At 42.3% G+C, this 14342-nt stretch overlaps 1 protein-coding gene across 3 annotated transcripts in view; it reads left to right on the forward strand.

Annotated features, from left to right (window-relative positions):
- Positions 1–794: 794 nt before the first annotated feature.
- glrbb (glycine receptor, beta b) overlaps positions 795–14342 on the forward strand; it is a 35505-nt gene continuing 21957 nt past the window's right edge. For 2 of the 3 annotated variants that reach the window (XM_072663572.1, XM_072663573.1), the window contains exons 1-5: positions 1401–1485; positions 7910–8055; positions 10108–10214; positions 11198–11265; positions 13784–14010. In XM_072663572.1, coding sequence (XP_072519673.1) covers positions 1417–1485; positions 7910–8055; positions 10108–10214; positions 11198–11265; positions 13784–14010 — 617 coding nt within the window. In that variant the 5' untranslated portion in view covers positions 1401–1416. Of the gene's footprint in view, positions 1205–1400; positions 1486–7909; positions 8056–10107; positions 10215–11197; positions 11266–13783; positions 14011–14342 lie in introns of those variants that run through there. The other variant, XM_072663574.1, reaches the window with a different exon arrangement.

Genomic DNA, 14342 nt, shown 5'->3' on the forward strand with positions numbered 1-14342 from the left:
TGTGTGTGTTGGCTCACACTCCCAGCCTGGACATTAACAAAATGAGCCATCGCTACCATGGAGACGTTATTATGACCCGAGGAACGACTTAAATATTTGAGCCTCATTTCAGATCACAGCTACACTACAGGTCCAAATGTTTGTGGACACCCCTTCTGAATAAATGCATTCAGCTTCTTTAAGTTGCACCCATTGCTGACACAGATATGCAAATGCACACACAGCTTGTCTGATCCCTGTAAAAAATATTGCCAAAAGAATAGGACTCAGATTAACAATCATAAACCTATCGGCTCCATGCTGCCTAATAATGCCAGGCGTGGGCTAGAGGGGTATAAAGCCCCCCAGCATTGAGGAGCTGTGGAGCAGTGGAAGAGCTGTGTTCTCTGGAATGATGGTGGAGGAGCTCCATCCAGTACTTTTGATTGGGATGAGTTGAGGAGTTGGGGATGATGAGGTGAGGTGGCGATCATCATCATCCAACATGCTGACCTCATTAACACCCTTGTCGCTGAATACAATCAAATCCACACAGCAATGCTCCTCCTCCAAAATCTAGTAGAAAGCCTTCTTCTCTGGACAGTAGAGACAGTCACTCCAACAGAAGCCCTTGTCAGAAGAATGTCAGAAGAAACAATGAATGAGGTATCAGGTGTCCACATACTTTTGTCATTATGGTGTATAGTAACGTGTTGGAATGCAGGTGCCTTTGATCTTCTCCATAATCTCCAAATAATCCTGCTCTCGTGCCTCTGACCGGAGCCTCCTGGCCCTCTCATCTCTGCTCCACACCAGCCATGTGCTGCTGCTGCTGATGCTGATGCTCTACTGCGCATGTTGCATGACGGGCGCACACACACACACACACGCACGCACGCACACACACACACGCACACACTGGTCCTCCATCTTAGGCAGGCAGCGTCCAGGCGCTCAGACAGCGGCTCCAATCACCTCCACCTAGAACCCAGCAGCGTCTCGGCCCGGCTCCGAGCCTCAATGGACCGCGGCTCGGGCTTCCCGTGCGCGCTGTGAGCGAGGGGACCAGGAGGCTGGAGGAGGAGCACCATGCGCGCGGTCATCATCCTCTAACGACCGACCGCTGAGAGCATCCTATCCTCCTGCATCGCTGCTGCACCACCACCACCACCACCACCACCCAGCGTGGCACACACACTCTCTCTCTCTCTCACACACCGTGATGGTAAGTGGACAGTGGTTGGGTAAGTGTGTGTTGATGTGTGTGTTATTAGCATGTTGCACGCGCGTTACATACGTGCTGTCATATTGTTCATGCTAATGGCAGCTTGTTTCTGCTTGCATCTGCCCAACCCCCCACTCTCTCCCTCTCTCCCTCTTCCTCCTCCTCCTCCTCCTCCTCCTCCTCATCATCATCATGGAGGATGCTGCTGTTGGATGTTGCTTCTTCTCCATCTCCATCTGCTGAGCAAACTTCAGCAGAGTCAGAGCTCCGAGCATCCACAGGTTGTGTGTTTGCGTTAGAAGGTCTGTTTAGGAGGCTGCTGCGGGTGGTTTATGTGCTAAATGGGGTTTATGGGGTGTATGACATGACCATAGACATGACTAAAGTATGTGGACATAGTATAGTATAGGGGATGTATAATAGGGGTATAGTATGAGGGCATTCTCTCAGTGGCCTCACTGCTGGGTCCAGGGGGGCTGTTAAAATGAATAGGGATCTTCACAGATTTATAAATAATGCAAATTACTCCTGGTTTTGAATCATTTCTGGTTAAATCGTAGTGTTGATGATGCTCTACCTGCAGATACGTCCCATCCTCTACAGGCATCTGCTGACTGTAACATGTTGGGGATAAATGAAAGACTAAAATGTGGCAGTTATGAAGGTTATGTGACGTTTTCTTTCCAGTATGTTAAATTCAACAAATTAGAGTTATTTGAATAGAGGATCTGTTCACTTATTGAAAAAAAATACATGTAATACAATACATGCGTTTGATCAGGGGGCCCAAACCATTTGCATATGTAAATAACCACATTTAAAGCCAACTATTATTATTATTATTATTATTATTATAATTTTAGAAAAACAATGTTCTGCATCACTACATTATTGTTAAATAATTTAAATATTTGTACTGCATTTAAAATCTCTAGTAATAAAAGTTACTAATAAATATCTCTATAGTGCTGATACAGATATGCATATAAAGATATCATATGCATCCTCAGAAATGTGTACTTTTATTAATTTCTAGTTAATATAAATATGCTTCATGTGAAAGTACTAAAACGCTGCCATTTATGAGATCTTGTCCTTGAGACTTACCAGTAAGGGAAATGTGGGCCAGTGTTGATATGCAATATTTGCCATATATGTAACCACTGATGGAGATACATAAACATTAAATATCATTATTACTAGAGGTTCTAAATGTGGTGAAATGAATTAATGCTGATGTCTAGTTAAGGCTGGTTAAGTCTCGTTAAGTCTAGTTAAGGCTGGTTAAAGTTTGTTAAGGCTTATTAAGTCTAGTTAAGGCTGGTTAAGTCTTGTTAAGTCTAGTTAAGGCTGGTTAAAGTTTGTTAAGTCTTGTTAAGTCTAGTTAAGGCTGGTTAAGTCTTGTTAAGTCTAGTTAAGGCTGGTTAAAGTTTGTTAAGGCTTATTAAGTCTGATTAAGGCTGGTTAAGTCTTGTTAAGTCTAGTTAAGGCTGGTTAAAGTTTGTTAAGGCTTATTAAGTCTGATTAAGGCTGGTTGAGACTGTTTAAGGCTGACTAAGACTTGTTAAGGCTAGTTATGGCTTGTTATGGTTGGATAAGGCTTGTTAAGGTTGGTTAGGGCTGAGTAAGTCTAGTTAAGTCTGGTTAAGGCATGATTATTCAGTAGCTCAGTTAAAATCATTGCACAATGACAAAGTTAGGAGTTACAGTGGGTTACAGTGTGGACTAGTAGTGGGGAATATGAAGAATTATTAGAAAGCTATGGTCACACATGACATCACAGTCCTCATTTATTAACCGGTTGTGAATAAAATCAGCCTGAAGAACGCTGACCAACTAATTGGTCAGGCATTTAGTGCAGCACAGTGTAAAAACCACTGAGCCAGGATCAGTGTGCTTGGATTTTAATGGTATGCTTTAATTGAATTGAATAATAGTATTTTACTGATTGTTTGAATGAAGTATAAATATACCGGAGTATTTTGTCTGCTCAAGTAATTCCAGATCAGGAAACTGAAGTATTATGATGTATATTGTAAAATTAGCTGTGCTATTATATTTTCTATCCATAGAAAAGCCTGGCAGGTCTGTGAAGATTAAGAAGTCCAACTTCTGTCCTCATGAACCATGTTGACGTTTGGGAGAGTTTGATAAATGCAATCAAAGCTCCATGCTGAGAATGATATATAAGTGTGGCCACTGGTAGTAGTTTGGTGAAACTGCACTGAGGTCATAATCTTTAACGGGAAGTCTCAGCTGGCCAGCTACCAGAGGCGTAACCCGCCAGGGGCTGTTTTTTTCCGTACATATGTATTTCCAGAGTCGCTGGAGTGCAAGTACTTTGTTTCCGTGGACCATTCTTGTGCACGTTCCAGGCTGTTACGTGGCAGTAGGCCGAGATTCATCTGCTTGTGTATTATTAGACACGTGTTTTCCACTCTAGTTACCTGAGCTCCTACATTAGCAGGGCTGTACGTTCCACCGCTGGCCGGGATTATAAACGGGTGCTGGATCCAGTTATGGGAGCTAAACGCTAAAACATAAATCAGGCTCCGAGGTTTCTTGGATGTAAACGTAAAATGGTCTAATTAAGGGCAAGAAGCCAGGAGAAAAACGAGAGAGGTGTGTGGAAAAGGGACATCCTCTGGCTGACTTTGCTGACTCAGGGCAATGGGAATTTGCAGAGAGAGAGAGAGAGAGAGAGACACTGTAAAGCAGGCTGGAGGCGAGGCTGGAGAGAGTGTGTGGGACAGCCTTAGTAAATGTTGGCCCATTTCTGCTAAGGCGATGATCAATGTGCTGGCGGAGGCTCAGGACTCCAGAGGTGGAGGCCGGGAGAGTCTAGACGAGGGAAAGCTTCTGGCACTCCTCCTCGGAGGGGAATTCCTCGTGCTAATCCGCCCGACTGCTCTGTCTCTCCCTACGCAGACGTGGGACGCTGTCCCTCCGGGCTCTGTTGGACAGCAATGCTGGGACGACTACATCTGCTGGCCTTCCTGAAGCAGAGGCTTTGTTTTTTTCTTGCCTGAGTGGATGTGACATAAATGCGCTGAAAAAAAAAGTTGCTAATTAATGTTGTTAATAATCGACTGTTGCATTCAAAAGTTTGGGGACACCAAGATTGTATAAAGGTTTGTAATGCAAGTGGGCGTAGTCTCTGAGTCAGCTGAAATAGCTCATCTCATGTATATCGTATGTTTAATATTACAGTGCCATTCTGGAGATCAATGCTAAGCTAAGTAAGAGAATATCAGATGATATATTATCACGTCTTTTATGTGTGAGTCATTTAAGTTAAGCTATTTTAACTCCTGTTAGACTCAGATAAACAGCAGAAACACGGTTAAATATTATAGATATCGTAATTATAGGGATCACAGATACTACATTAAGTTCTCACAGTAAAATAGTTCACTCTGCAGTCGTCTCAGAGAACGCTCTTCCCTGCTGTAGGCTGGGAATAATGTCTGTTAATGGTGTCTGGAGGCTGCTAGAATCAGGCGCTCTGCTAGAACACAGCGGTAAAAACAAAGGATCGGAACTGAATCAGGATTTAAATAGCTGACACCTGATTCATTGAGCTGTCCCTGGATTGGTTCTGATCTCAGTCCATTCCTTTATGACTTCTAGTTGGTTTCTAGTTTTTTCTGCTGTCTGGATATGTTTTTGTTGTGAATGAGGCCTGGGTGCATAGTGGTGTAAGAAATTATTGATATACTGAATTAAGACTGTATTGATTTTAATGAATAGTTTATTTACATTTACATTTATGGCATTTAGCAGACGCTCTTATACAGAGTGACTTACAAAGAGCTTTGCTATTTACCCAAGAAAAGCCTTAGCTAGTTAGAATAAATAAATCACCAATAAATCAAAGGATACCTCTAAGTTTATATGTAAAGATTGGTGGCAGAATGTTAATCATAGAAGAAATAAGGTTTTGCTAAGATTTTATTAAAATTCCAATACATTGCGTTGCTTAAAGTATTGCAGTATATCGCAGTAAATTGAATATATGTAACCCCTGTATTGTGACACATGCGCAGCGCAACTTTGGTGTCATAATAATACTATATGTCACACCACTGCACTTATTTACATGACAGCTACAGGATATTGGCACCACAATTCCCATATTGTAATTGTATCCCATAGTTGTTTTGATTTTGGATCCGACTCTAATTAGATCCCACGAATTACCACTTTCAGAAGTTCGTCATTGGCTAAATGAGGTGTGTTAGAAACGGGTCGGAGCTGAAACTTGCATGTAGCCACGGTAGCTCTCCAGGAAGAGGGAGGAGACCTCTGTTAGATGGTCACATTTGTGAGGGGAGGGTCTGCTCTTCATCCATGCTAAAATCCCTGAGCAGTGTTTATTCGCTTCTCCACATCATAGATAAGATGCGTCTAACACGTCCAGGAACGCTGCATCTCATGATCCTTGTTCGTGGAACTTGCTTAAAGGAGGTTTATCATCACAGTGATTCATCCCTCTGCTCAGCGGAGTCTTAAAGCTTCCCCAGCAGAACTAGCTGGAAATGTTAATACAGTATCTGTAGCGTTTCAGTTTTATCTCTGAAGACAATCTTAGGGAAGCCCCCTGTAATACAGTAAGGCACAGTGAGACCACCCACAGTGTTTAGAAGATAAAATCAAAGGTAGATAGGGCAGCCTGAACCCATTCCCCAGTAAAGTGGTGTTGTTAATGTGATGAAATAATGACTGCAGTAGAAGTGTCTTTCTAAAAAACATAAGCATTAGGAACTAGAGCTCGACCGATGTGGGTTTTTCTATGACCGATGCCGATGTGCTACCGATTTTTTTGGCCGATATCCAGAAGTTTTGCACTTTAAATGCATGCTAAACGTCACATTAATAAGTGGATGCACAACATTTCTGAACTTAAAAACATCATTTATTGAACACATACGTGAACCATCTACTTAAATTTTAAGTTAATGGGAAAAAACGCAAGTTTCCTGAGTGGATCTCCACCATATGCTGTTAGGTAAGGTAGAGTTAATGGAGTGCAGCCATAGATTGGTCTAAGTATAGCCTGAAATGCCCCTTTAAGGCCTAAGAGTCCATATGTCTTTTTAAGGCCTGGTTGAGACAACTGGTTGGAGAGCAGCAGTTTATTATTGATTTTAGATAAAATCCACTACACTTCAGGGCAATCTCTTGACAATTGATTTTTTTAGTCATTTTATCTAATAAAAGTGTTCGATTCCAAAGCTAAATCATTTTATTTAAATTAATAATGCAGATTATTTTACTTTGGAAATAGTATAATTATCTACCAGTAAATAATAACACATTCACCTGGTAAGATTGCTTAAAACTATCAAATAATGTCTTGCACTAACTTTGATATGTGTGTGTGTGTGTGTGTGTGTGTTAGTTGGCTATTCTCCCAACTAACTAAATGATATACTATATACTATATGGACAAAAATATTAGGACACCTGCTTTTTTTCTTCATTAAAAGAGCTGATCTTGCTTCTGTTGGAGTAACTGTCTCTACTGTCCAGAGAAGAAGACTTTCTACTAGATTTTGGAGGAACATTCAGAGAGTTCTAAATAATGTCTAGAAATAAGTAAATCAATCTTTAGTATTCTTACATTAAAGTCAAAATGAGAGATATTACTCACACCACACCAGTAATACTTTCTCTGCTGGTCTACCTGCTGATCAGAGGGCTATTCTGTGCAATTGGTTTAACTTAAATTAATCCAGTATTCTGGTATGATACTGTTTCCCCTGAGCGGACTCCTGCAGTGATATATATGAAGCTAAATGGGGTTTTGCTGTGAGATGTGATTGTATCAACTCTTAAGGGTTTAATATAAAAGTCATTAAAACAAGTGCCCTTAGTTAATCCAGCCTGTACACTTGTTCTGTTTTGTCTCTCTCAGCTGATACAACAGTAACTGCATTAACAATATGCTGTTTTTTTTATTTATTTGATTGTGTGCTTTGATGTTTTTCATAATTTGTTTTCTGAATTTAAAAGGGAAATAAGTTGTCTGTAATTCTTAATATGTAAAATGAACAACTATATATATATATATATATATACTCAAATATATAAATAGTAAACCACATGAGCGGTGGCTAAAAGTCCAGGGTATCCTGGGAAATTGAGTTTGCAGGGCTGCTAGTGTCAGCGAGAGAACTGGATTGCCCGACAGTACCAGTCAAAAGTTTAGACACATCCGTGGCTGGGGGGTTCAAGTAGGCCTTGTTGTAAGTTGTAGGTTGAACTGAAAGGAGGTAATTGGGTCATATGGGCTATTAAGGCTATTTATTGGTATATTGCCAAAAGAGTAAATGTGTGTGTATTAATGTACATTAGCACACCCCCCACACACCCACAACCTAGGCCTACTCGAACCCCCTCCCAGCCACAACAATTATTTGAAAACAAATAAATTTGCTCGCTCTAGATCAAATGTTTTTTTAAGATGATGATCAGCTCTCAGTCAAGAGAGGTGTGTCCAAACTTTTGACTGGTACTGGGTATATTAATTTAAATATGAACAAAAGGCGATGTTTCAGTGTTGGGGTCACTCTGAAAAAAACGTTCGTTCAGGGGTTTTTCTCTGCTGTTAAACATGGTGGCGACAGAGGGGTTGAAAGAAAGTGAATTGTTGAGGTGAGGCTTTACTTGGCTTGATGCTTCTCTTCCTTTTCTTCCACCCAGGCTGTCCGAGGGAGCTGCAGCTGGAAGATGACTGCGAAGCTTCTTCTGCTGCTCTGTGTTCTCTGCCTGTGGATGGAGGGAGGATCCGCTAAAGAAAAATCAGCTAAAAAGGGCAAGAAGAAAGGCAAGCAGGTCTACTGCCCCTCGTAAGTCTCTTATCCTTCTATGGTCTTATTGTATCCATCGCTGATGGCCTGATAATGCTCTGATTATGTACATCTTTAAACAAAGCACATTGTTGTTTATCCATAAGACCTACATTACAACTCAAAGAACCATTAGATGACGCCTTGTTAAAGGGTTCGTCTGATTGGTCAAAAACCGTGAAGGTAGAGAAGACTCTATGTAGCATCAGAAAGGGTCAAATAGGAGTCAGTTTGGTGAAGTCCAGTGTTGCCTGCTGTAAATTAAAGAAGCACACGTCAGAAACCAAACATGCATTCGTGGTCAGTGATCAATCATTTATTATCAACTGATTTGTCACTAAACTGCTCCTTTAATATATCACAGTCAGTGCTGTCGAACCCCTGCTTTGTGAATCACCCCCAGTTAATCCTGAGAGTGTGAATGAACAGGCTGTTGTGTTGTGGCCCTGACTGAACCGCATCGGGCTGTAATGGAGTTCTATGTGTGTGTGTGGTGTGTGCGAGTACGTCACCGCGGAGGGCTTCACTGCAGCTACACTTGAGGGGGGGGGGGTTCACTTTGATCATGGGAAGAGGCCCGTTGAGTCTAAAACCTTTCGAACACTTTCATCTGCCTTAATGTAGTGTGTGCTTCACGCTGCTTTATGTACTAGAGCCTCTCATGACAGCTTAGAAATGCTTACACTGTCTGTGTGTGTGTAAGTGCGTGTGTGTGTGTGTGTGTGTGTTAGTTGGCTCTCCTTCCAACTGACTGAATGAATCCACTGAGAGTTAGAAAAACACTATACGGACAAAAGTATTTGGACACCTGCTTGTTTTCTTGTTTCCTTCTTTAAAAGAGTTGATCCTGCCTTTGTTGGAGTAACTGTCTCTACTGTCCAGAGAAGAAGACATTGCTGTGGGGAGTTGATTGCATTCAGTGACAAGAGCATTAGAGAGGTCAACTCATCCCAAAAGAACTGGATGGAGCACCGCTATCATTCCAGAGACCACAGTTCTTCCACAACTCAATGCTGGGGGGCTTTGTACCTCTCTAGCCCATGCCTGGCATTAGGTTCATGTTGATCTGCTCCAGAGAGTCCTATTCTATTGGCAGTACTTCTCTACAGGGACCGGTGGGGGCTACAAGCTGTGTGTGGGTGTGCCAAAATTATTTTGAATAAATAAGCACCTGACCTCACTGGTGCTTTTGCTCTCGTGTGGCTGAATGCAATCATACCCTCTGCACAGAAATGTTCCAGCATCTAGTGTAAAGCCTTCCTAGAAGAGTTGAAGCTGTTACTGCAGCAAAGGGGGGCAAACTCCTCATTAATACCCTTGATTTCAGAAGAAGCACTGGAATAGCTGTTGTCCACAAACTTTTTGCCATACAGGGCTGATTTCCTGGACATGGGATAAGCTTAGTCTTGGACAAAGCTGCAAAGCTAATGGAGAACCAGCATTAGAAGTTTCTTTTAGTCTAGACTTAGGCTTAATTTGGCTTTAATAAAGATATGACGCTTCATTAAAGCATAATGAAGATAATTGAATGCAGTAAATGCAGATAGATGGGTTTTTAATCATGTTTAACTGATTAATCCTGGCAGCCTTAATGGTTTTATACGGTAATGACTAATCACACACTTACAATTTCACAGTTACAGCGATCAGCCATGACATTAGAACCACCTGCAAAATGTTGAGCAGGCCACTACAGCTCTGACCATTCAAGGTATGCACTCCACAAGAGCTCTGAAGGTGTCCTGCTGTGGTATCTGGTCCCAAGACTAACGTTAGTTCCTTTAAGTCCTGTAGGTTGTGAGGTGGGCGGGGTCACCATGTGCATCAGTAAACCTTTAGCCTGTAGCCAGTTCAATAGTTGTCCTTCCTTGGAGCTCTTCTGGTATTACTGACCACTTTAACACCTTCATTACCTTCAAGAACTGACTGTTCACTCACTGCTTAATATGTAGATCCACACCTTAACAGGAGCTGCTGTAGACGAAGATAATCAGTGATTCACCTTCACCTGTCAGTGATGCTAATGATGATTGGTGTATTTCATTTCTGCAGGCAACTTTCATCAGAAGACCTGGCCCGAGTTCCAGCGAACTCCACCAGCAACATCCTGAACCGACTGTTGGTCAGCTACGACCCTCGCATCCGGCCCAACTTCAAGGGTATTTCGTTTTGCCTGAGAACATTGGGCTCTTTATCAATATGCTCCTACGAATTTTCCTCAGTTTGTTTTTGAGAAAAGTCCTAACAAAACATCATTGTCAGCTCTGCTCTTCTAATGATCCCCATTGTCCTCGTCAACTGAACAAATCCCAAATATGAAAACACTGGGTTTTACATCTTAAGAACGGTTGAACTGAGACCCATTAACTCCTGAAACCCTGTACGTAAGCCCACACTTCAGTTCTTCCTTAACCTCAGTTTCATAGACCCTCAAATAGAACCCTGTGGGACTACACAAAACTAAACCATGAACACTTCGCAAATAATTCATAGCAGTTTCAGCATTATATTTATATAGAGTGTGTATATTTAGTTAGGGTTTATTTAGCATGGGACCGGTTCTCAAATCTGCCTCTAAGTCTTCCCCGGCTTTTAGAGTGGAAACCCCTGGTTTAATGGTCTAAACTCCAACAGGAGCAGCCGATTAAATCTCTTCTAGCCGTGTAGTTCGTGTTTGCTCTGGCAACATCTCCAGATATAATGAAGGAGGCAGTAAAAAGTGAGAGGTTATATTGCTTCCGTGCTCCCTGGTGTTTAACGTACGTATACGTGTGTGTCAGCGGGGCCTTGATGTGGTTGGAGTGTTTAGATCGGAGAGTATGACTGAATGTTATGACTCCTTATGGGTCACCCATCTGCTTCACATATCAATGGAAGATGAAAGCTCTTGGCAACCATTAGAGTCAACAGTATAATCTTCGGAATGAAAGTAGAACCGGAACGTGTGGGTTCCTATTTTTATTTATTTATTTATTTATTTATTTTTTGATCCCCTTATGGCACCAGGCTTCTCGCGTTACATGGAATGGAAACTGGTTTCATGATCTTGGCTGAATGTAAAAAAAACCTATAACACTTTATGAGGCGTTTTTTTGAATAGAACTGTGGCTCATGGTGAAGAATCTGTGTGTTTATTTAACAGGTATTCCTGTGGAGGACCGTGTCAACATCTTCATCAACAGCTTTGGGTCCATCCAAGAAACCACCATGGTACATAACTTTATTACTTGTTTACGTGCAATCCCATAGAAAGCACAAAATACTGGATCTTGGTGTTTCAAAGGCCCAAATCCTATATTTCATGTAATTAAGATTTCCCCCGAGGTCCGTTCAGGTTTCGTGTGGGTTTATAAACCAAAATCAAGTAATTAATATCTGCTTGATTTTAAGCCGGGCATACACTGTCTGAGATGGTCTGAGATGGGCTGAATTTCAGGACCAGTCAGATTTTAGCTTGGTCAGAATTTTAGCTCGGTCAGCTGACGTTTGATGTGCACTGTGATATAGGAAGGGATGCCCGATTAACTGCCCAAATGAGCTCAGAGTAAGCAGACGGGCAACCGGATGGATTTCTGACAGCTGAAAATTTGGCTACTATTCTCACAGTCTGAGCAGTCAGTCTCACAATAAAATTTCTAAGCTGCACATTGTAAATTGTGTTGCCTACAGACAGTTAGACTCATATAAATACCAGCATTTTCATTAGGTGGCTGACAGAATCTGTTTGTGAGTCACTGAAAACTCACAGAGCGAGTTGAAAATATTTTGGGCACCCCTTCAAGCTTGCAGTCAAGTCGTAGCACACCTTCATTTCTCTGTTAAAATAGACAAGCCGTATTGTCCACGTCTTTCCAGCCACCTGCAGAAAGCCTTTTTCTCTGGACAGTAGAGACAGTTACTCCAACAAAAGCAGGATCAGCTCTTTTTAATAGCCTTGATTTTAGAAGAAACAGTGAACGGACAGGTGTCCCAATACTTTTGTCCATTCAGTGTTTGTAGGTATATACTGTAGGTGTTTCTGATAAAATGGCCAATGAGTTAAGCAAATAAACAGGTCCTTCAGTGTGCTGGTGTGTGTGCATGTCCTTAGTCCATGAGTCAGGTGGTGTTCGGGGGGTTGGGGTCTGAGGCTCGCGTGACACTGAAGCGTCGTAAATCTGCAAATGAAGTGCCAGTGAGTGTGTGATGTGTGTGTGTGTGTGTGTGTGATGTGTGTGTGTATGTGACTGTGTGTGTGTGAGTGTGTGGCACAGAAACACTGCCAGAACCTGTGGGTCCTTCCTGCAATGGTCAGCAGCTTTAATGTGTCACTGCACAGGTGGCCAGAGTCTCTCTCTCTCTCTCTCTCTCTCTCTCTCACTCATCCTGTCGCTCTCGCTCTCATCTTACTTTCCTCTTTCTCTCTCGCTCTCTCTCTCAGACTCACAAAGGTGTCCATTCACAGCCACATTAAAGGGCTGAATGCTGGCAGGGCTGCTGGCTCGCTGCTGCAGGTCTGAGGCTCATTTGAAGTGGTGGGTGTTTTATGAGGCGTGGGGAAGGAGGGGCCGGCTAATTGTGAGCTGTAAATTGAACACAATCACCACTTCATATGTGTCACACAGCCAAGCTCACCTTGTTTACACAGTCACAAAAAACAGGATGTGAATCATGCAGAAATACACACACACACACACACTCTTGTTTGTTTATATACAATGACAGGACATATGTGCATATGTGTATATATGTATATATAAATCAAGGCTATTAAAAAGAGCTGATCCTGCTTTTGTTGGAGTAACTGTCTCTACTGTTCAGAAAAGACAGCGTTCTGCTAGATTTAGATGAGCACTGCTGTGAGGATTTGATTGCATTCAGCAACAAAAGCTACACCACCTCATTCCCAACTACCCAACGCATTCCAAAAGTACTGGATGGAGCTCCACCACTGCTCTACAGCTCAATGCTGGGGGGCTTTATACCCCTCTAGTCCACGCCTGTTGATCTGCTCCTGAGAGTCTTATTCTATTGGCAGGATTTCTCTACAGCGACTACATTTTGGTTTTCCAACCAAATCAGAAATGTCCTGAAAATATACAAAAACAAACTAACAAACACACACACACAGACCAGCTACACACTACAGCCCAGCTGCACTGTGGGTATTTTATTTGACACGTCGTTCCTCTTTGCAATCTCAACAGGAGCAAAACACACTCATAAAAAAACACTTCAAAGTCTCAATCATTCGTGAGTTGTTAGCTACATACGTCACGTAGCTTTGACCTACCGATTTTGCTGTTTTCAACTCGGACTCAGATGCACTGAAACATCACTCAGCCTCCGGCCGCTCTCCTCACACCTCTGTAACGGTGCTGATGGCTGGAAATGTAAATAAGCCCTGAATTGGCCTCACAGCTGCACTTCGGTACGGGCCGCTAATGGAGCTCTGGTACTTGTGTGAGGAGCTTTTTTTGGAGGTTGTGAGAAACACCGGCTGCCACAGAAACAGCAGAAACACCTGGGTTCCCCCGTCACTCTCAGAGCTAATGGCCTGATTCACAGCCGACACGCAGAATATCACAATCTGTCACCAAATCCAAACCTGCGATCACAAGTCATGGCTACTGCTGCAGTAATAAATACCCTCACAGCTGAACTGACCGGCTGAGATCTGATTGACTTTTCTGCTGAACTTTTACCTATCTCTGTGAGAAGCTAAACGTAGTGTGTTATCTTTTTGCAGGATTACCGTGTTAATATTTTCCTGAGGCAGCGCTGGAATGACCCGAGGCTCCGTCTTCCCCAAGACTTTAAGTCTGACTCGCTCACGGTTGACCCAAAGATGTTTAAATGTCTCTGGAAACCTGATCTGTTCTTCGCCAACGAGAAGAGCGCCAACTTTCATGATGTCACGCAGGAGAACATTCTCCTCTTCATTTTCCGAAATGGAGATGTTCTTATTAGCATGAGGTAACACCACACTCCTATACACTAGATATTAGTCCATAAACCCCTCAATAAACACTCCTATACACTAGATATTAGTCCATAAACCCCTCAATAAACACTCCTATACACTAGATATTAGTCCATAAACCCCTCACTATACACTAGAATAGGAGATATTAGTCCATACACACCTCAATAAACACTCCTATACACTAGATATTAGTCCATAAACCCCTCAATAAACACTCCTATACACTAGATATTAGTCCATAAACCCCTCACTATACACTAGAATAGGAGATATTAGTCCATACACACCTCAATAAACACTCCTATACACTAGAATAGGAGAT

This window comes from Salminus brasiliensis, chromosome 19, assembly GCF_030463535.1.
Source record: "Salminus brasiliensis chromosome 19, fSalBra1.hap2, whole genome shotgun sequence".
NCBI classification, from domain to species: Eukaryota; Metazoa; Chordata; class Actinopteri; order Characiformes; family Bryconidae; genus Salminus; species Salminus brasiliensis.